Here is a 20,822-nt window from a genome sequence, read left to right as displayed (position 1 = left end):
ATAAACACTAAAAATAAACATAGCCACTGAACATTTGAAGTTTACATCAAAATAATGTTTAATTTTTCTCCTACAATAAAAAAAAAAAATTTTTTTTCCATGTTCTTGGATTAAAAAAGTGTTGATAAAAATACCAGAAGCTCAAAAATTTATTAACTACATTGATTATTAAATGGTCAGCTAGCTCTTAGTTCCCAAGCATTTCTTTCCATATTCACTGTAAAAGAAGCCTCTATTCAGCACACACCCTTCATTGAACAGACAACTAGCTGCATAGTCTCCCTCGCATCCGTTTTTAGTGTCGGTCAGTCACACAACGATATCTATTCAGCATACACTGTTCTTTAAGCAAGGCACCAGGCAAAGCAAAAATGGTGCTACTGTTATATCAAATCACAGTGATATTGAGATGGGAAACTTATACGAGATTCAGGATTACTGTAAGGTCATTTAAAGGTTCAAGTCTTCTGTGGATGACACTCTCAATTCATTAACAAATTACAAGTATTTTTAAATAATTTTTAATTTCAAAGGTTTTTCATAGTTTTTATATATAATTACATTAACAAAATAAGCTTTCAAAACAAGCCTGTCATGCAGGGTAAAATGTTTATAATGGCAGCAAGTGAAAACTGCAATGATATTTATATTTTATTGAGTATTTATTGATGTATTCTACAAGTGTGTAGATCATCTTGTCACACGGTGGCAGAGTTTTTCTAGAGGGGTCACTTTTTAATGTACAATCTTTTTAGAGGTTATGGGTTCTAGAGAATATGAATTTGCTTTGTATACACTTAATTGAAATGTGGTTAATTTGAATAACTATTGTTCTGCACTGACCAGCGACCGGCTAGTAGCCACGTGTTCATGTGGAAACATAAAGCCGTTTTCACATGTATGAGAGGCTAGTCAGTTGCTAGTCAGTGTATAGACTGCGAGTTAAGTCCCTCTATTTCCCTTGGTCACTGTCCGTCTGTCTGTCTGTGTCGATTGGTTGAGGAGGATTGGTTAAGAGTCAAAAGTCCCTGGGGGTGGTGACCAAGGAAAATAGAGGGACTTAGCTCGCAGTCTAGTCAGTGTAGAATTGCAGTTATTTAAATTGATCGCCATATTTCAATTCGATTTCATGCATCGGTTCGTTTCATGCATGCACTTTTGGGATGCACAAAATGCCCTTTTTGCAATCACACATGCCAGTATGTTAGTAGCAACATCTGGTACCATGGGTGGTTGCCTAACTCTTTCCAAAAAATGAAAATTCCTAACCCTCTTGAAAATATGACTTTTCATTGAATTCCATGCATAAAACATATGAAGTTAACAGGTATGCTACAATCTTGAATTTTCAAATTAAATTTTAAGACAACATTGATCAAGCAATAGTCCATTTTCTCATTCGGTAAATACTGTTTGTACTAAAGTCTCATCTGCACAGGCTGAGCCTCGCTTAAGAGTAAATAATTCACAAAGCTGTATCGTAAAGAATGTCCTAATGAACAATACCAATGTTTCAAAATCCGACAGACTTTTAATGGTATCTGTGAATAGCTGACTTATAAACAAGGCTAAGCCTGTGCAAACGAGCCTTTGGCCTTCAAAAAAAGCAGTATGCATTGAATGTGAAACTGGTGTATTAAGAATTGATGGGTGTATTTCTATGATCTGAGAAGGAAAGCTAATATGTAGGGTATATTTATCTATTTGAAATCATTTTCATTCTATGTAAGAATAATTTAAATTATTACATAATATAATTTAAATATTTTGTTTAATCTATGTTATACTTTCTTTTCCTTCTTCTTAGTAGAAGTTTTTTCTTTGATAATGTTACTATAGTATATTAGTTCATATCCCAAATATGGCCATGCTTTGTGCTATATTTATTTATATGTAGAGTCATTTGATTAAGATTTCTAATAATTATTATAATTATTATAGTCGTGCTGGTGATGCAGTTAGCATATGTAATAGGACTCCATGCTGTCCAAGTAAGAAATAATTGGACGAGGAAATTTCGAGGACTGACAAAATTGGATGAGGCCGTAGGCCGAGTCCTATTTCGCAGTCAGAGGAATTTTTCGAGTCTAATTATTTCTTGATTGGGCAGCAGGAAATCCCATTACCTATTAATTATATAGCTGCCTAATTAATCCCATATCAACAAGACCTGTCCAATTAAGAAAATAATTGGACAGTTACCCACATGGGATTAATGAGAAGCTGTATAATTACTATAATAATATGTTAGAGTGACTTGACTTGAATTTCCATATGCTCATATTTAGTAGCATGTCCTTATATATATACAGTCATATGACTAAGATTGTCAAATATGGTTGTTTGTAGCAATGTATTTCCTTTTCCTTTTATATAGTTAGGAAAGTAGGCATGTTCTGATTGGTCCAAACTGTGCTTCGTTAATGAACAGAGCACATTGCTGACGGCATCCGCACACACGATCCTGAACCTTTCTTTTTGCAAAAATAAATTCAATACCGAAATAAAATTAGTAACTATATAACAAATCAAACTGCTTTTTCCGTGCTCCATTCAGTAATAAAGCACTAAGGAAGTGCCGTTAGCACGAAACTGTGTGAGAAGCCTCTCCTTACACTTCTTTCGTGCTTATGTCACTTCCTGCATGCTTTATTACTGAACAGAGCATAGAAAAAGCTGTTTTATTTGTTAAATATGTAAGAACATGTGATTGTACGTGCGTGCACTGACAATACGATGATAAAAATCAGACACTGGAATGGCTTCCACTTAGAAAGTCCAGGATGGTTCTCCCATGATATACATATGGACCAAAGATCAGCAGCAACTGCCATACTCCATGTGCACTGACAATAAGATGATAGTCCTTAATGTTGAATAACTGTTACACTGAAATTGATTCCAGATATTGTCATGTCCATAGCACTGGTTCGTGAAATCTTCTCTCTATCTGATCTTTTATTGAGGTGTTCTTATTTCATAAGCCACGTATCGCGTTAGAAAACAATGTACACCCAATGTACAAAAACACCCATAAACCATGTTCCATGTTTTAGATACCTGTGTTCCTTGAAGTAGGATGATATCTTAGGGAGGTGTCGGCAGTGTTTAGGAAAGCCATGTAGCAAAGGTCTTTTACATGACGATAGGTTTGTGTGATTCCACCTCAAGTGAATACAAGGCAAATTGTCCATAAATCAAATTGTCCATAAATCCATATTCTTATTTATAGGATGCCATATCCAGAAGAAGTTTGAATGGCATTTATTATTGTGCATCACCACGTAGGAAGCATCCAATAGACCTCAAGTACTTCAGTCTTCAAACCAATCCCTGTCAGTAATCCATACCCCTGATTGTGAAAACACCTTATCCTGAAGATAAAATGCCATATTAACAAGAAGCTGAGGTCTACAGACAGATGACTTTGATATACTTAGAACCAGCAAGCATATCCATTATGACCAACACACAGTAAACAAACCATTTATATGACTGGAGTTTGGTTTGCACTGCTTTTACCACTCGGAATTTGACCATTTCTAGATCTTATAGACTTCTTAAAGTTTGTGTTCCTTATGAGGACAGGAGAGCTGGAAGGAGTGTTGAAGATGTTCAATAGCTGTGGTTGTTCATTTGCTGTGTAGACTCGCAGGGTTGGTTTGCTGTCGTGTCTTTTGAGGGCACTCTTCAACCAGTATGTCTCAACATTACCTTTACCCTGAAACATGATGCAAGATGGGGTAATTACATAGATTGTAATGATGGTGAAGATAAAGATGACTAATGAAGATGCTGTTGATGGTGATGATGACTGGTGATGATGATGATGGTGATGATGATGAGGATGATGGTGCTGGTGATGATGGTGCTGGTGATGATGGTGATGCTGTTGATGATGTTGGTGATGATGATGATGACTGGCAATGATGGTGGTGGTGGTGATGATGGTGACATTGGCTGCTGATGATATTGATGATGATGACTGATGATGGTGGTGACAATTGCTGCTGATGATATTGATGGTGATGATGATGTTTGATGATGGTGACAATTGCTGCTGATGATATTGATGGTGCTGATGATATTGATGATGATGATGCTGTTGATGATGATGGTGATGATGATGACTGTTGATGGTGACATTGGCTGCTGATGATATTGATGGTGATGATTGTGACTGATGATGGTGACAATTGCTGCTGATGATATTGATCGTGATGATGATGATAACTGATGATGATGAGCATGGCACTGGTGGTGGTGTTAGCAATGATAATAGTGTCAAGGGTACCTATAATCTTGATTGTTATGATGATTGGTAATAATCATGATCAGGGTTAGTGGATGAAAGATGGTGGTGTTAATGATAGTGATGATCAATTCATAATGATGATGATGATGACAGGCATATACTTCATACCTTAAGGTAAACTTGTCCTCTAGTCTCGACCACAAATCCACCAAGTTCTTCTAAGATTTCTTTTGTTACCTCACTAATATGAATCTTCAAAGCTAAAAACAGCATTTATTTATGTATTAAGATATTTCCACACACAACAAAACAGGAAATGTATTTCTTAGTTAATTATGCCGGCATCAAATGGGTATCTAGAAGTTTGTTAGGCATCAAAACAAACACTCGTAGGGAATCAAGGGTGGCATAGCAGTGTTGTACACATGCCTCTCACCACTAAGGTTTCAGGTTTGATTCCTGGACACTGCATCAAATGAGAGTAGAATTTGTTATATCTCTCCCTTGATTAAAGGGATTATCTTTGGGTTCTCTGAGTTAGCAGTGTCCTGACTTTGATCAGCTCAGAGGCTGTCTCACAGTTCGATCTGTGAGTTAGTCATGGCCTGACTTAGATCAGCCCAGAGGCTGTTTCACAGTTCGATCTGTGAGTTAGCTGTGCCCTGACTTAGATCAGCTCAGAGGTTGTTTCAAAGTTATATCTGTGAGTTAGCTGTGCCCTGACTTAGATCAGCTCGGAGGCTGTTTTAGTGTTCGATCTGTGAGTTAGTCGTGTCCTGACTTAGATCAGCCCAGAGGCTGTTTCAGGGTATTGATAACAATTCCTTACGTTCTCCATTGGCTTCCATTCTTGATGCAGTATTGACAGTATCCCCAAAGAGACAGTATCGAGCCATGGTATTCCCCACAACACCAGCCACAACTGGACCTGAGACAAGAACCAAGAAGAGCAATATTCATTGTTACATGTTGCGAGTGGTAATGGTATTCCAACAATCAATGTAAGAGAAAGGGATTCATATATTTTCACTCTACTCTTCCCCACCAGCAATTTAAAGTCAATTAAGCATTGTTCATTCCACTGGACATGAAACAATTATAAGGACCAACAGTTTTAAATATCCTTCCCTTAGGTTAAAACAACATACCACTATGGACCCCAACACGAAGTTGAAGCTTGTAATCCTGCTTGTGTCGTACAACAAAGTTCATGGATACAGCTTCAAGCAGATGTAACGCCATCCTACATATTTCACCTGCGTGACGTCTACCATTACGTATAGGTAGACCACTGACGACCATATATGCATCACCTATCGTCTCAACCTGTGACAAATTGTACATAATAGTTGTAAGTGTACGGTCTAGTTTCAATTAAAATTATATTGTTAAATGTATACACACCTTATATACATCATATTCTTGAATAATGTCATCAAATAATGTGTATAAATCATTTAGAAGTGTGACAACCTAAATTAAGAGATATTAACTTTAGCATTCTTTCGTGATCAAGTCATCTTGTCCCAACACATTCATTGAAAAACAAGGAAATGTTTGACTTCACATTGCGTAACATCATATTGCATGACATAATGTTGTGTGACATCATGTTGCGTGACAAGGTTGTATGACAAGATGTGATATAGTACCTGCATGGGTGTACTCTCAGCACTTAGACTTGTGAATCCTACAATATCACTAAAGTAGATTGTTACTTCATGGAAACTTTCCGCTTCGACAGACTTTCCTTTCTTGAGCTGCTCTGCTACAGGTCTGTAGGCAAACAATCATGACCAAGAATGCTATTAATTGATAGCAAATCACTTTTATTTCTTAAGGGAGCCTTTGTAAAGTAGTAGTAGTTGAGGACTCAGGACTGTACATTTGATTAATGTAAAGTTATAAATTGCTTATGACTTCTGCCATTGTCAAGGTGGGAACTTTCTGAATGCTCTTGCACAGCTAGTCTGCAGTATACCTTATTGCTATACAATACATGTTCTATCTGTGGATATTTTTATCAGCGGAGTTACCTTGGTAATATACTTTCTAATAAAGCATCTGTTTTTCTCTTCTCATCCATAAGTTGAACAGTTTTCTCAGCTACTAATTCTTCTAAGTTATCTGCATATTTTTCCATCATTTGTACCATATTATCAAAAATATTTCTTTTCCTAAACAAATTAAAAACACAGCAACAAATTAGGAATACAATACAGCTAATATACAGAAAAGCTTGATTTCCCCTGCTAATTTATAGTCTAATTATTTTAACTTTTGTCTGAAATAAAATATAAATAAACATTAGATCCGTGTTCACGATTCGAAATGTTTGTGAATTATTTCAAAGTATTTTATTTCAGAGACAAACATTTCAAGTAATTTTATGATTCCTTACTTCAATTCTAGTATTTTTAAACATATAATTTATTTAAATACAATACTTAATATTTTTATAATTCTTGTTAAAGTGAGATATACTTACATGCCACTACTAACTACTATTTTATTAATACTCTTTTTAATCTCGTTAAAATCTGGTCTGTCGTTTGGCTCCTCCTGCCAGCATTGTTTCATCACGTCTCGGAGCTCTTCTGCTCCACTGATCAGATTAGGTACAACAGGGCGAAATGGAGGAAACTCTCCTGCCCGGACCTTCTCTACAATTGCTACAATAGATAAATTATTTATTAATAGTTATTAGTATAATTTTGAATAAACATGTTAAGAGACATAAGCTTTTTCAGAGTTGGATAAACATGATGCATTGTGGTACTAGCTTTTGTTTAAACACCATGGGCCTTATTCACGCGGCAGCCATATTGGATTGAACAATAGATTCCACCACGCATAGCCTCAAATTCAAGCGCTTGAGAATTAATTTATGCTGGGGAAACAAAGGTTTTTATTCTCATGAGAATAAACATGGCCGCCGTGTGATAAAGGTCCATTATATGACATGATAAAAAAAAAGATAATTGTAACCAAGCTAGACCATAATGCACTGTGTTTGCTTTCTAAGGAAAGAGCTTTACTTTTGCAAAATCATTGCCATGTAAAAAAGTCAAGCTGGACAGCATTGTAATGGCACTGAGGTGACGATATCTCATCAATTCATAAGACAATGTGCAAAATCACTGATAATCCAGTCAGAAAACTTGAATATGGCAGAGCGATTAAGAAGCTCATTCTTACAAATAGACTGGTCATTTATTGCCCCTTACATTTTGGTTCCATGTAGTCACCACTGAATGGACCTTCTCTGGTATGAAACTCTTGCAACATGATGCCAAAACTGTACACATCACCCTTCTGGGTTCCCTTGGCGGGACGAATCGGCATCCTCAGGATTTCTGGAGCAACCCACAGCAAATCTAAAGAAAAATTCAAAAGTAGTATTCAAATATAGTACTGGATTTATAAACATCACTAAACACCACCATCACCTCCATCATCACTCACTACTGCCATCAAGACCATTATCGTCATCATCATCACAATTATCATCTATCATTTCTATCACCACCACCTTTATCCATCATCATCATCTTTTACATCATCACCATCACTCATCATTTACATCACATCATTACAATCAACACTGGCATTACTACATGCCCTACATCATTGTCTTCACCACTACCACTTTCATTGTCAACACTATTATTATCCAATAGTGTATGATTATTCCCTACTTTATCACAATCATCCTCTTCAGTACCTGTCCAACATCAGTATCATCATCATCATCACCATCAAAAATCATTCTCAAGATAATTCCAAGATTTCTCCTGAACCTCTCAAACATATGAACTCTAATCCATGGTGTTATTACTCATACCTTGCCAGTTTATCTCTGTGTTGACCTTCCTCGCCCGCGCTCTAATCGATGGTAAACCATAATCTGTGATTTTCAAAACCCATCGACTGTCAACGAGACAGTTAGAAGATTTAAGGTTTCCATGGGAACGGAGGTCTGAGTTATGAATATATTCCATTCCCTGTACAAGGAAACAAAACCAATTAAATATCTTTCTTGGAATTAAGGTGGCTCATCACTGCCAAGTAGCCTTACCTTGACAACGTCAGAAACAAGAGATGCTATGAAGACAATATCAAGTTTTACTTCTTCATTCTCTAAAATATCCTATGGAGAAGGAAACATCAATTTGTTATCACCATAGTAACCACATAACAACAAGGAGTATTGGTAGATTACCTGTAGACTTCCTCTAGAGCAGTATTGCATGACAATACAAACGCTGGGTGGGCCTATGCATACTCCTAAGAATTGATTTAAGTTGTCATGTCGTATATCACGCATCTGAGGATTAAACATTAGTAAATAATAATATTATTAATTGCTTGAGATGGCGTTACAGTCAAAATATAGGAGTGTATCACATAATTCCAGTATCCTCAAATTAACATTTGATATTTGCATGCGCACAAAGCTTATGTAGAGAGGATGTGTGTAAACAATTCGCAATTCTCCTGAATGTTTTGAAATCAGTGTAGAAAGATGTAGAATGCGTCATACCTGTTTCATTTCCAGCAAAACCTGTCTGTTAACGTCGATAGAACGGATAGGAAGACGTGCTACTGTCACCACGTTGCACTGCAAAGACAAGACATTGAACACTAATAAATACTCATGATTATCACAGTCTTACTAAGTTCCATACTAAGATTTGTACGTGCCATAATTTACCCAACATATTAACAAACTAGCATGGACTGCTTACTGTAGTTTTGTGGCTACAACTAGCCGCGATGCTACACCACGACATGTACAGACCTATTTACCAATATGTACAGACCTATTTACCAATACTACTAATATTACTTTAATATAATTACCTTGTAATGAGCTACAGAAGTTGATTTCTCACCGTCTATTGGATAATCAATCAGTGGTAAGTTCTCGCCTTCATCTGTCAGCCTCTGTGCACAAAAACTGGGTTAAAAACTTGGACTTGCAAGTTAAAAACTATTTTAGATTCCCAGAGTCTATTCATGTGAGTAGAGTTAGTTAAGTTTCTCTTTATTTGAGGGTTTTTCGCAATGTGCTCAAACTTCATATACATGGATATAGTGGCTGCAAGATGCGCCTTCTCATGCTTTCAGTTTGACCCTGTTGAGATTCGCCACTGCTGTGCTTGCGATGGTGATTAGCGATGACAAGTTTTTTTCCAATTTGAAAGTTTTCCCCTGCTAACTGGTAAGACGTGGTATTAATTCAGAATGGCTCACCATCAGACTGCTTGCTAGTGACGCTTCGGATCGTCGTCGTCGTCCTTGATCAAAGAACAATTCATTGTATTCGATCTTCCATAATCTACTGTTAAGCTCTCTCTCTACTTTATAATGCCTGGGATAATCAAAAATAATAAATTAATAGAGTTAAAGCTAATCAATTTATAATTTACCAATATCTCAAAATCATAAGTGATAAATAAAATTGAAAAAAAAAATAATAATAATAACTTAAGTTATCATAATAATAAATATATTAATGATAATGAGTAATAAATATATTAATGGTAGTAGAGAAATGAAAACTAATATTAATAAAACTAATAATAATATAAAAACAATGATAATAACAAAGTTCATAGTATCAATAATAGTAATGAAGATAATAATAATTATTAACTAACTATAATGTATTGATACTGAATCAATATGTATATTATATATTCTCTAGACCAACCTGAATAATATGGCGATCAGTAGAACAGCCAATACTCCAAGCACCACAGAAATAGTAGTAATAATAATATGCGTGTTATCTAAATAATATTGTACAAAGTTATATGTCAATATAGAAAATATTATATAATTTTTTTGGAAGGGGGGAGTTGAAGGGTGGTACTTGTAAAGCTGCCACTGAAAAAGTAGTATTCAAGTGGATGGTTGTCTGGGACTTTAAATTCTTTCCAAGTTTCCCTCTGTTTTTGTTTACCTTTTTTTTCTTCTTTGGTCGTGTTGCACAGTTTGCCATCAAAACCACACTTTGGCATATCTGGGGGAGGCCATTTTTTAAACCAATGTATTTTTTTGCCCGGTGAAAACACCAATTCGATGTTACCAGCAGGATCCCCAGATGGCATGAACGTCCCCACTTCATCCATTATCACTGCAGACAACAAGACAGTTACCATGATTGTAACATTTAACATGCTAATGACTTTATGCAAGTTTTGAGTGAGGAGCTATTCTAGGGGATCTAGGGAATGCCCCAACTACCCTGAAAATTTTAAACTAGAGGCTCTAAAAAAATGCCAGTGTCTTGATGGGACAATTGTAACAAATTTATTTTATAAAATAACTTTTATAAATCTCGCATTCTGATTGGTTGGGAGTGTGTGCTTTATGAGAGCACATAGCACGCATGCACCCTTTGCATTTTATTTTATTTCCTGCTATGTGGCGTGCTTCTCCTAACACTTCTCTCGTGTTCTACCTATCCCTTGTGAAAATTTATTTTTGGCTGAAAAGAGTAAGGCCACTTGCCTCCGCGATCCCTACTGTAACAGTAAATACAATATTCAACACAAATCTTAGAAGTCACTTTGACAACACTATCGGAACTGTTACCGTGACTGCTAATACCAATTTTACCATGACTACATTTTTACCATGATTGCCAGGTTATCGTTACAGTTACCATGACAACCAATATCAGCAATTGTTACTATGACAACCGACACATTATCCTCACATTTATCATTCTCCATTCGCACACTCTTAAGAGTCATGTTGTATTCGGCGTCACCATTCTGGTCCATGCGCACTTGATAACCTCGAATACCTGTATGATATAGAAAAAGTATATCATTTTATCAGCTCTGAAAATCCGGTTTTGGGACCCGAATAGGCTGGCCTGGTAATCAACATCGGGTTTATGAAAAAAAAATTTTTCATATTGAGTCTACTTCAATTCTGATATAATTTGTCGAAATGTTTGCTTGAATGATAAAAAATTTCAGTGGCCCAATGGCCGATCGCTGAGGTACCCCATAGTTTTTTTTTTAATCCGGTTCAATGCCACAATGGTATTCATGACACAAGACGTCCGGAAACTTACTATCAAAGGAGATGTTGTGCATCTGACGAAGTATTACAGATCCTTGGACTGGTAATCCTTTAGCTAGGGTCTTGTTAAGAGCGATAGCAAACTGGTACACGGCATCGTACAGGAAGGCTGCATATGCTGTAGGCTGAACCAATAATAACGGATTAATTCGATTCCGCAGGAAACAACACGGAGAAATCGTAGTTGCAATGTAGCCGTGACGTATCTTACCGTAACTACGCGTTGTGATTGCATGAATTACTCGAAAACTTTGGGAAGCCATTTCAATGTTACAGCATGTCGTACCATGTATGTGTGGTAATGTCAGTACCGCATTTTCCCCACTAATATGGAATCCGCTGTATGGAAGCCATTTCAGTGTTACGGCATGTTGTACCGTGTACCTGCGGTACCGTACCTTTACCACTCATACGAAAACCGCTGTATAAGAAGCCATTTCAATGTTACGGCAAGTTGTGCCGTGTACATGCAAGTTGTACATGTCAATAATGCGCGTTTCCCGCACATACACATTATTACTTCGAACCATTATTCGAACTTCAAGATCTAAATTCCCCGTAGTAGATTCACGTCTAACTGAGACTTCACAGGGTACGGTACAAAATTGACATCAATCCTTTCAACCAATCACAGCACGCGAGGCAATTTCTTATGCAATAAATTTAGCGCAAACTAATTTAAACAGGCATACGACATTCTGTCTACTCAAAATAACCTGCGTCTTCCGAGGATAAGGTTCAATTGCCTCTCTCTCCGCGCTGTTTTGATGTTATCATCGACGCCCTATTTTGGCCTCAGTTGAACGAGCCACTCACACGATAAAGTGAGCAGTGATGATATAAAGATGCCATTGTTTTCCCCATCCCCACCCCCCACCCCCAGGGAAAGTACCATCCAATCTACTGAAGACAGAAAAGGTGATGATTCATTACGTGTTTCCATGCCAACACTGTCTTGACATCTGGCATCATACTTTCAACAAACTGTATTTTTGATAATTCAACTTCCTTGCCACCGAAGTGAAAACTACTTCGACTGACGTACCCCGAAAGATTAAGATAGTCCCAAACAAACTGTGTTCCTAAAATAAATAGATACCTCAAAGAAAGACGTTGCGTTGACATAGATATCACTGTTGAAGGGCTCCTTAGACGTCCATGTTCTTAAATCCTTGACAAATTTATCGTATCTTTGACCTTTGGGACTCTTGACTGTTATCACTAAGCCGGCTTGTAGCTCTCGTCTTAAATACAAGGACCTTTGACGAGAATAGAAAAGGACGTGACAATCAGCACGTCTTGTTTGGCGTGGTACAGACAGCATTATAACACTTGAAAACTTAAGAGGTTTTGCTTTTATGAAAATATCAGTGAAGTGAGGTTGGAAAAGGGCAAAAGACGATGAATGATATTAGGCTTAGCACCAAAAAGGGTTAAAAAGCCTAGATGATAAATAATATAGCAAATGAAGTAAAATGTGCTCAGTAGGGACATAACAGAACGAACTTAAAAAGAACATATAGCAAAAATTTACCAAATGTCCATTTTTGTCCATTTGTTCCAGAGTTTGATCTGTGAGTTAGCCGTGCCCTGACTTAGATCAGCCAAGAGGTTGTTTCAGGGTTTGATCTGTGAGTTAGCCGTGCCCTGACTTAGATCAGACCAGAGGTTGTTGCAGGGTTTGATCTGTGAGTTAGCCATGGCCTGACTTAGATCAGTCCAGAGGTTGTTTCAGGGTTTGATCTGTGAGTTAGCCATGCCCTGACTTAGATCAGCCCAGAGGTTGTTTCAGGGTTTGATCTGTGAGTTAGCCATGCCCTGACTTAGATCAGCCCAGAGGTTGTTTCAGGGTTTGATCTGTGAGCTAGCCATGCCCTGACTTAGATCAGCCCAGAGGTTACTAAACTTTACATGTTCAATTGCATTGTTATTCTAATGAGTGTTATTTCTTTCTTTACAGGGAGGGTAACGAAGAATTCCATCCCAACTAGACACCGTATAAAACAGTTAATGCAGATACAACCAAGCTTACCGCATGCCAAGGTAGAACCATAACTTGTTGCTTTTGTCTTTGGTTCCTGACATGACGGGTCTCATCTCAGACAGAATGAATACATAGTCTCCATTGATCATCCCACTCTTGTTGGCTTGATATATCCCTTCCAATCCCATATGATATCCTGTCATCATGATCACAACTGAAAAATAAAAAATGGGAATTGAATGAAATAAAGTTCACTTCCAAATCCATATTATATGCTTTCATCATGATCACAATTGAAAAGATGGGAATCAAAAATCCTATATGTTAAACCAGCATCCGATCATGACGGAAAAAGTGGGGGTGGGGGGATGAGAGAAAATAAAAAAATGGGAATCGAATGTCATCCCATAAGATATCCCAGCATCCAAATAAAAAATATATAAAAAGGAATCAAATGAAATCCTATTTCACATCAAAAAACCTCGGGTGATTCAGGCGCCGAACTTCTAAAATAGCAATCATATTTATAAATTAAATGGGCAAGCTTTTCTTTTTATGGTGTATGAGAATATATATGAAATATATATTTGTACTGCGGTTGTAATGTTACTTGAAAATTAAGTTCCCCTTTTTCTCAGAAATGATTTTTAGTGCTCCACTTACTTCGTGCTTTCTTCTTAACATTCTCCATAACATTCTCGTATTCCTTTACGTATTTTTTCTCGTTGTATATCAAAGATTCATCATAATGTCCTTGATTCTCAACTCCAGCTGTGTACGTCACTTGAATTCCACGTTTAGCAAACTCCTTTCTCATATACGTAGTCATCATAGTGTACTTCTGAAGTCGCTCGTATACTATCGCTACCTTAGACCAGTGGAATTTCCTAAAAATTGCTATAAAAGTAGGAAGTATTTTTGTGTCCACAGAAAATGTCCTTGCAAATGTTGGGTACTCTGTCTTGTTGGAGAGTTCGGGACTGCTGCACATCTGAAAAATAAAAGGTTAGTATAAAATTAATTTGGGGACCACACAATAAATATAAACGCATTTTCCTCATTTTAAATGTCAATATCTTTTGGATTTAAGTATTATTATTATAGTAGGTTAGTAAATTTGCACTTGAGTCTTAAAGCAGGAGAAACTGGTTTTTCCAGTTTGGAACAGGTTTCGCGCGAATGAAAAACTTTGGACGGAATGTGACGTGCCATGTCGTGATCTTGACGATACCCATGCTGTGTTCCTGTGCCAAGGATTCTGATTGGATGAAAATGTTTAGGTTTTTTCTTGTTGAAGCACATGAAGGGCATTATGGTCTAGCTTGGGTAAGACTACCACACGGTCCAGCAAATGCCACGCCCAGGCATTTTTTCCGGGTACCTCTCTCCCCAAATCTGTAAGTTAGCCGTTCGATCTGTAAGTAAGTTAGCCGTTCGATCTGTAAGTAAGTTAGCCGTGTCCTGAATGATCAGACCGGAGGTTGTCTTAATGTTCAATCTGTAAGATATCCGTGTCCTGACTTTGATCAGAACATAAGTTGTTTCAAGATTCAATCTGTAAGTTAGCCATTCGATCTGTAAGTAAGTTAGCCGTGTCCTGATTCAAGGTAGATCATCCCGGAGGTTGTTTCAGGGTTTAATCTAAGAGATTGTTTTATAAAGTTGATAATCTCGGAAGGAGAGATCCAATCATCCAACGCACGAATGCCGATCTCTAACTGACAGATATCGTATGGCTAAGAAAAAGTACTGAACTGAAATTGTTTTTCAAACCTTTTCCAATTGATACCAAAAAACCGGAATTTTGCGCTGTGGAGGCAAGTGGAGGCAAGGTGGCAATTAACTAGAAAGCATAAGCTACTTTAATCGCCCTACACCGTTACCTAAAATAATATAATTTCCTTCATTTGTATTACAATATGTATTCGTATATTATATCCAGTAAATATACAACTGTATATAATAAAAAGTGTAAATAAACAAGTTGAAGTTGAAGTTGGCAAAAAAAATGGCAGCTTCTTAGGATTTCTATTTTAATTTAAATTTTAATGTTTTTTTTGTTTCTTTGTTTTTGGTAAAATTAAAACGTAATACCGGCTTTTTAATTATTTCGTCTTTTGGCTCGACGTTTCGGGGGTTCAATCAAATGGCGGTTTTTTGGAACTTGGGAAAATCCTGGTACTACTGTATTATAATTTACTAATTTTATTGTATTATAATCATGTATCGGTTAGTGGTAAGATTAACAGCTGTTTAAATATTTAATGAATGCTTGTAGCGGCAAGCACACAGTGCCGGCACCTTCACAGAAAAACCCAAAAAAGAATAAATCTGGATTTCTATCGTTGTCGGATCTTCTTAAAATCCAAAACCATGAATTATTGGAAAATTTCGTAACTTTCCTGGAAGCAAATGAATTAAATCAACCCGACTAGTTTGGTAATGTAAAAAGCATGTCTGATCGAGTCGGATCTCATTATCGACGTTTAACTGTGACCCAGCGGGAAGACACTTTCCATCTTCGATGTTTTTCTTGTCTCGTAGTTTAATTATAGAATATTATCTCAAAAGACTTCCTCGAATTTCTATTACCCTTATCAATATCAACTCTTCCTATACTACCGAGGTCTTTTCGCGCAGGAAAGAAACAGCTGTAGGGGAAGACGGATAAAGATATATTAGACATCACGCGGCATAGGAAATGAATCAATATTTAGGCCCCAAGATGGAGCTCTGTGAAACACCGTAATTTTCATTCTTTCCGTTTTCAACATTTTGAATTTTTTTATATTTTCATTTGTTTATAAAATAGTTAAATTACTTTTCCTTTGTGATTAATTTTCATTCTTTTCGTTTTTAACATTTTCAATATATATATATATATATTTGTTTACTTATAAATAGTCCAATTTCTTTTCCTTTGTGATTCTATATATTTTTGATATTTCCCCTCTTGATATAATGTCCAGTTCGTGATATGAACAAATAATTTTTACACATTCTTATTCATTGAAACAAAGTATTTCTAAGGAGCGCGACGCTATTTAAATTTAAAAAATGGTTAGAGTATATAAGCAGGAACTCAAAAATACATCATATTCCACATCCTACAATCCACCTTGCAAATCGCTCATGCAGTTTTAGGTCATGCAGCGCTATCTTTAGCATTTATTCCGCTGTCCGACCTTGTGCAAATAACAATTACCATCCTAGACTAGATGGGATTACTAGGAAGAAGTTGATGTCAGGTTATACTTGATTACGCCGATGTAATATCGTGAAATGGCTCGTAAAATTATATAAAATATTGGAAGTTTTTTTTGTACTTCGCTGTGAAGACGATGGCAGCTTAGTAACGCTAAATGCTGCATACAAAACCAAGATAAATTATCATTTTTAAAACAATATTAATCATAATTAATCATAAAGTCAAGGCAATCATAGCTAATTAACTTTTTCAATGTACCAATACTTTTTTATCATTTCTATTTTCGCATGAATAAACTAGACTACGCTTCGTAATTGATCTTCATAACCTGCTAATATATTATTTCATAGGAATTATTTGTTGGCATGTCAAAGTCAAATGCGTTTTCCAAGCCTACTTTAAAGCGTTCTAGACTAATTGATTTTCAATTATCAGCAATAATATTCCCAGAAGATTACAGTGCCCTTGGGCTATGGAAATCATTTGGGATATCATGAAACCAGCCAAGTAGATATAAATCATGTTCAAATGTCAATATTCAAACTAGTTACAAAGCTTTGAAAAAATCTCGTTTTAGCCTCATTTATCAACAAAAAGAAATCGTTAAATATTTTCCATAAATTAACGGAATTTGTAAGTGTCGTATATTTAGACTTTTTCACGAGTAAACTAGAGGTTGACTTAGTAAGATCTAGGGAAATTTCACGTTTATATTTCAAGGTACTGATCTACTAGGAATACCTGCTGTTTCAGTACGTCTCAAGTGTCACACGATAGAAGACATAAGTGATTTCAGCTCTGGGAAGTTCTTATTTTTCATATTATGCCCTTGAACTTGTAGGATTTAGTCATCCTTGATAAAATTCGTTTTTCGCCATTACAGTAGCATTAATAGTCAGGCTACTATTGAAGATTTACTCGAATAAGTAGAGGATTTGGAAGAACACTTAAAAAACTCGTGTTGTGATATGGATCTATGTTATGCGGACTTGTACAAAAACGATAGGTTACAATAGCTTAGAATGAACTAGTGAATATTGCAACTTTGTTTGCAAATAACACTGCTTTTAAGCTGAAAATTACACAAAATAATCCTATTAGAACTTGCTTTATGTATATATAAGATTCACTAGTTTGGAAACTTTGAATACCTCTTAATGAATACACAGTAAATACTTACATAAGATATCATGGTCTTGTTGAACGCTGCAGCATTCTTGGCAGCCATCTTGCAGTGACATCCAGGGCCGATGAACGCCGTAAGATTATCATGAATCATGTTTATTTGGTGCCTCAAAGTCGTGAACTCATTGCATTTTGTATCTTTCCACACAAAAGTTAAATTATCATTTGGTAAAAGGTCTTTCCTTTCGTTTACATCCTTCACAGCCAACGTGATTGCAGCAGCGTACTTCTGTCCGACAAAGTAGGAATTTCGAATGATAAAATCCACATTTTCGTATGGAATAAGAAGCCCTAGTTTGTATTCCTTTCCATATGCATGGCTTGATGTCAAAAAGAAAATCACTATCGCGAGGAATAGTGTTTTCATCCCTTCAAAGTAGTCCAAACTTCTGAAGGTAAATGATGTTCAAGAATACTAATCCTTGGGAAGTTGCCGAGACAATTTCTAGAGTTTTAGCTGTAACTGATGAATCTTCGTCGTAATCATTCGCGAATAATAGTCTTTGTATTGAATGTTCTGGTTTTCACATCCTTGGGTGTTTATGAGGTATGATTTGGTGTATTCGAGCAGACAGAATGCCAGAGATGTTCGGAGCTGACATAACATCCAAACCATCTAGTTGTCATGTTCACGACGATCCCGCTTGGTAAAGCTGTCAACTGGGTTCACAATGACCTTGATATGACCTGTATTGTTGAAAGATAAATAAAAATGATGCTTTCGATTCAAAGTAATATCAAGAATCCAAAATGACATACAGTACTAGTTGAGATAGAAATGTTAATGCAATGAGTGATTCCATCAAGGACAAGCCTGTTAACAGTTTGTCTGCAAGTACGAATTAGAAGCTAGACATATGGACAAGCAGGACTATCACCTCAATAGTGTAATTCAGAAAGTGTTCGTGGCTTTTCCAAAGTGGTGAAAGACGCAAGATGCCGTTTAAGATAGCTTTGTTGCCATTAATATTGAGCGTGTCCAAGTTCTGCGAATTCTTTTTTAATGGTAGGTCACTCTTTACTCGTACATTCTAACTCAGATATACGTGTTACATAGGATTAAAAAATGGATGGAAAAAAAGAAGAAAAAACTGAAAAATATGGAAATGTGGGAGAAAAAATACCAAAATCACACAGCTGATTTAGAATAAAAGAGCGGAAGAGGCTTAAATAAGTATTTTAGCTTAATCTCTTTTGTCAATATAGTTTTTTCCCCTGCAACTTGTGATGCCTAACCGACATTTGCGGCCATTACTTACCGAGGCCTGACTATGTTCATGCATGTCTTGCCACTACAGGACTACAAGCTCTACCACCGTCCTTTTTCTATCTGTTGCTTTTACAACTCTCAGTATTATCTGATGAAACACCTCAACGGGCGTGAGCTAATATTAAATCCGTTTAATCCTCTTTTCGCCCGGAGAGATATTCCTCCACAAATGGAACGTTCTACTAATACTCTTTTATATTATATCACAAGGACATCTTTCTTACTTGTATTTTCTCCCCTTAAGCCCCGTTTACACTAGCGATTTTTGCGGCGATTTTTGCGGCGATTTTTGCGGCGATTTTTGCTGCGATTTTTGCTGCGATTTTGTCCATAATAAATAATGGTAAAGAATTTACTTGTAAAGTTTTTTTCAGGATACCAAGATTTTCCTAGAAGAATGTCTCTTTTGAAGGATGAGACAAAAGATTTCATATTTCGGAAAATTGCCACAAAAATTGCAGCAAAAATCGCCAGTGCAAACGGGGCTTTAGACGTAGATTTTCTTACCATTGACACTGAATAAAACTACAAGAAAAGGATTGTACTTTTAATCAGACTCCCAGAATCAGAAACAACATTTTCAAAATTTGCCTCTTTCTCGTCGTAGTTAGTTGCTTTGAGTCAATAATTATCTAATCATTTTACACCAGAAAAAGTATTTGTATTATTTATATGTACTGGTTGTCAAGATCTGCATACATTATAACACTAATGAGGCAACACTACGAATAGATTTTTTAAATAACCTTTTCATCTGTTTTTTGTTGACACTTCAAATTCATATTCGGTTTCATTAGTTAAACAAAAAATTACTTTAACTCTTCATGTTTATATCGTATGTACAAGATAGTTGTTTTCCACGCTCATAATGGGCGAGATGCAAGAACAACTAAGTCTTAGTTGTAATTACTAGATTTTGGCTCGTACGAAGTTGGAAATTCAGTTCTGAACCGCGTTAGTTACTTTTAGCGAGTAAGATTAAATTGAACAAATGAACAAGAACTATAGGCCAAACATCCCACCATATTTAAACTAGAGCTTCGAGAAGAAAGAAAACTACTCCTTGAGAAGTAGGTCATTGAAAACCAAAATGAATGGAGTATTCAGAGCCCCCCATCAGTTATTCTTACTCACCTGTTATAAGTTTTTTCAGAATACGTACTTCGTTCCGGACCGCTATGTAAACTAGTCGATGCAATCACTAGTAAAATGATCGATCTTGTCTATAGAAAAAGAGAAAAACTAAAAATGAGTCACCATTGGTTGATGAATGAATGCCAGACAGAACTTTCCAAATACCAGTCAAGAAAATGCAGATTAGTATCGAAACAATTACGGAGATGGCATTTGCTTATATATTATGTCTGGTGGCCGTACTTTCTTTCTTTCTGTTCGCTTAATTAGCTACTCACACTGCGCTAGAAACGCCATCGGCTGTACTATCAGAAGAGTACATGAAACGCCAGAACCAACTAGAGTGTGTCATTAACCTCGGACCCCTGTAGCATAGGCAGGAAAAATATCCATTAACCGTCTTGAAAAGTTTACTGGAATTCTCTAAAAAGCGCCCGACTTAAATTAAATTTTGACATAAAATCGATCGTTCTATTTACGAGGCACTATTTCTTGAGGCAAAATGCGGGCTGTCTAACCTTAATTCCTCATCCTTCAATCACAGTTACTATGAGAACATCACGTATTTAAGTTGTTACCATAATTAGCCGGCTCTCCTGGTAATAACCAGACAAGAATATGTTTTGATGTTTTTAGTAAACATTGATTACTTTCCATTTTTGATAATCATTATAATGTCAGAATA

General features: G+C 36.3%; 2 protein-coding genes across 2 annotated transcripts in view; one reads left to right on the top strand and one right to left on the bottom strand.

Annotated features, from left to right (window-relative positions):
- Positions 1-20,822, top strand: part of LOC116293031 (zinc transporter ZIP11) — a 51,607-nt gene that overhangs the window by 10,492 nt on the left and 20,293 nt on the right. The window contains exons 10-11 of the transcript XR_004196758.2: positions 13,317-13,399; positions 14,271-14,345. The gene's annotated coding sequence lies outside the window, so the exon portion shown is untranslated. The remainder of the gene's footprint in view (positions 1-13,316; positions 13,400-14,270; positions 14,346-20,822) is intronic.
- The window catches only part of LOC116293026 (atrial natriuretic peptide receptor 1), a 39,956-nt gene continuing 19,639 nt past the window's right edge, over positions 506-20,822 (bottom strand). Inside the window, exons 6-29 of the mRNA XM_031700410.2 lie at positions 20,138-20,226; positions 17,729-18,420; positions 14,004-14,331; positions 13,389-13,554; positions 12,456-12,615; positions 11,349-11,481; positions 10,983-11,072; positions 10,224-10,397; positions 9,972-10,050; positions 9,512-9,629; positions 9,119-9,202; positions 8,799-8,876; positions 8,478-8,582; positions 8,334-8,405; positions 8,100-8,259; positions 7,483-7,632; positions 6,744-6,927; positions 6,292-6,432; positions 5,908-6,031; positions 5,660-5,728; positions 5,404-5,581; positions 5,085-5,183; positions 4,424-4,515; positions 506-3,721 (exon numbers count right to left, since the gene is read on the bottom strand). Coding sequence (XP_031556270.2) covers positions 3,488-3,721; positions 4,424-4,515; positions 5,085-5,183; positions 5,404-5,581; positions 5,660-5,728; positions 5,908-6,031; positions 6,292-6,432; positions 6,744-6,927; positions 7,483-7,632; positions 8,100-8,259; positions 8,334-8,405; positions 8,478-8,582; positions 8,799-8,876; positions 9,119-9,202; positions 9,512-9,629; positions 9,972-10,050; positions 10,224-10,397; positions 10,983-11,072; positions 11,349-11,481; positions 12,456-12,615; positions 13,389-13,554; positions 14,004-14,331; positions 17,729-18,100 — 3,390 coding nt within the window. The 5' untranslated portion in view covers positions 18,101-18,420; positions 20,138-20,226 and the 3' untranslated portion in view covers positions 506-3,487. The remainder of the gene's footprint in view (positions 3,722-4,423; positions 4,516-5,084; positions 5,184-5,403; positions 5,582-5,659; positions 5,729-5,907; positions 6,032-6,291; positions 6,433-6,743; positions 6,928-7,482; positions 7,633-8,099; positions 8,260-8,333; positions 8,406-8,477; positions 8,583-8,798; positions 8,877-9,118; positions 9,203-9,511; positions 9,630-9,971; positions 10,051-10,223; positions 10,398-10,982; positions 11,073-11,348; positions 11,482-12,455; positions 12,616-13,388; positions 13,555-14,003; positions 14,332-17,728; positions 18,421-20,137; positions 20,227-20,822) is intronic.

The sequence above is a fragment of the Actinia tenebrosa genome, unplaced genomic scaffold, assembly GCF_029948245.1.
Source record: "Actinia tenebrosa isolate PJP-AT-01 unplaced genomic scaffold, QUT_ActTen_1.0 PGA_scaffold0__85_contigs__length_37466705, whole genome shotgun sequence".
Taxonomy (NCBI): Eukaryota; Metazoa; Cnidaria; class Anthozoa; order Actiniaria; family Actiniidae; genus Actinia; species Actinia tenebrosa.
Note: the sequence above shows the minus strand (reverse complement) of the source record. Positions and strands in the feature narration are given on the sequence as shown.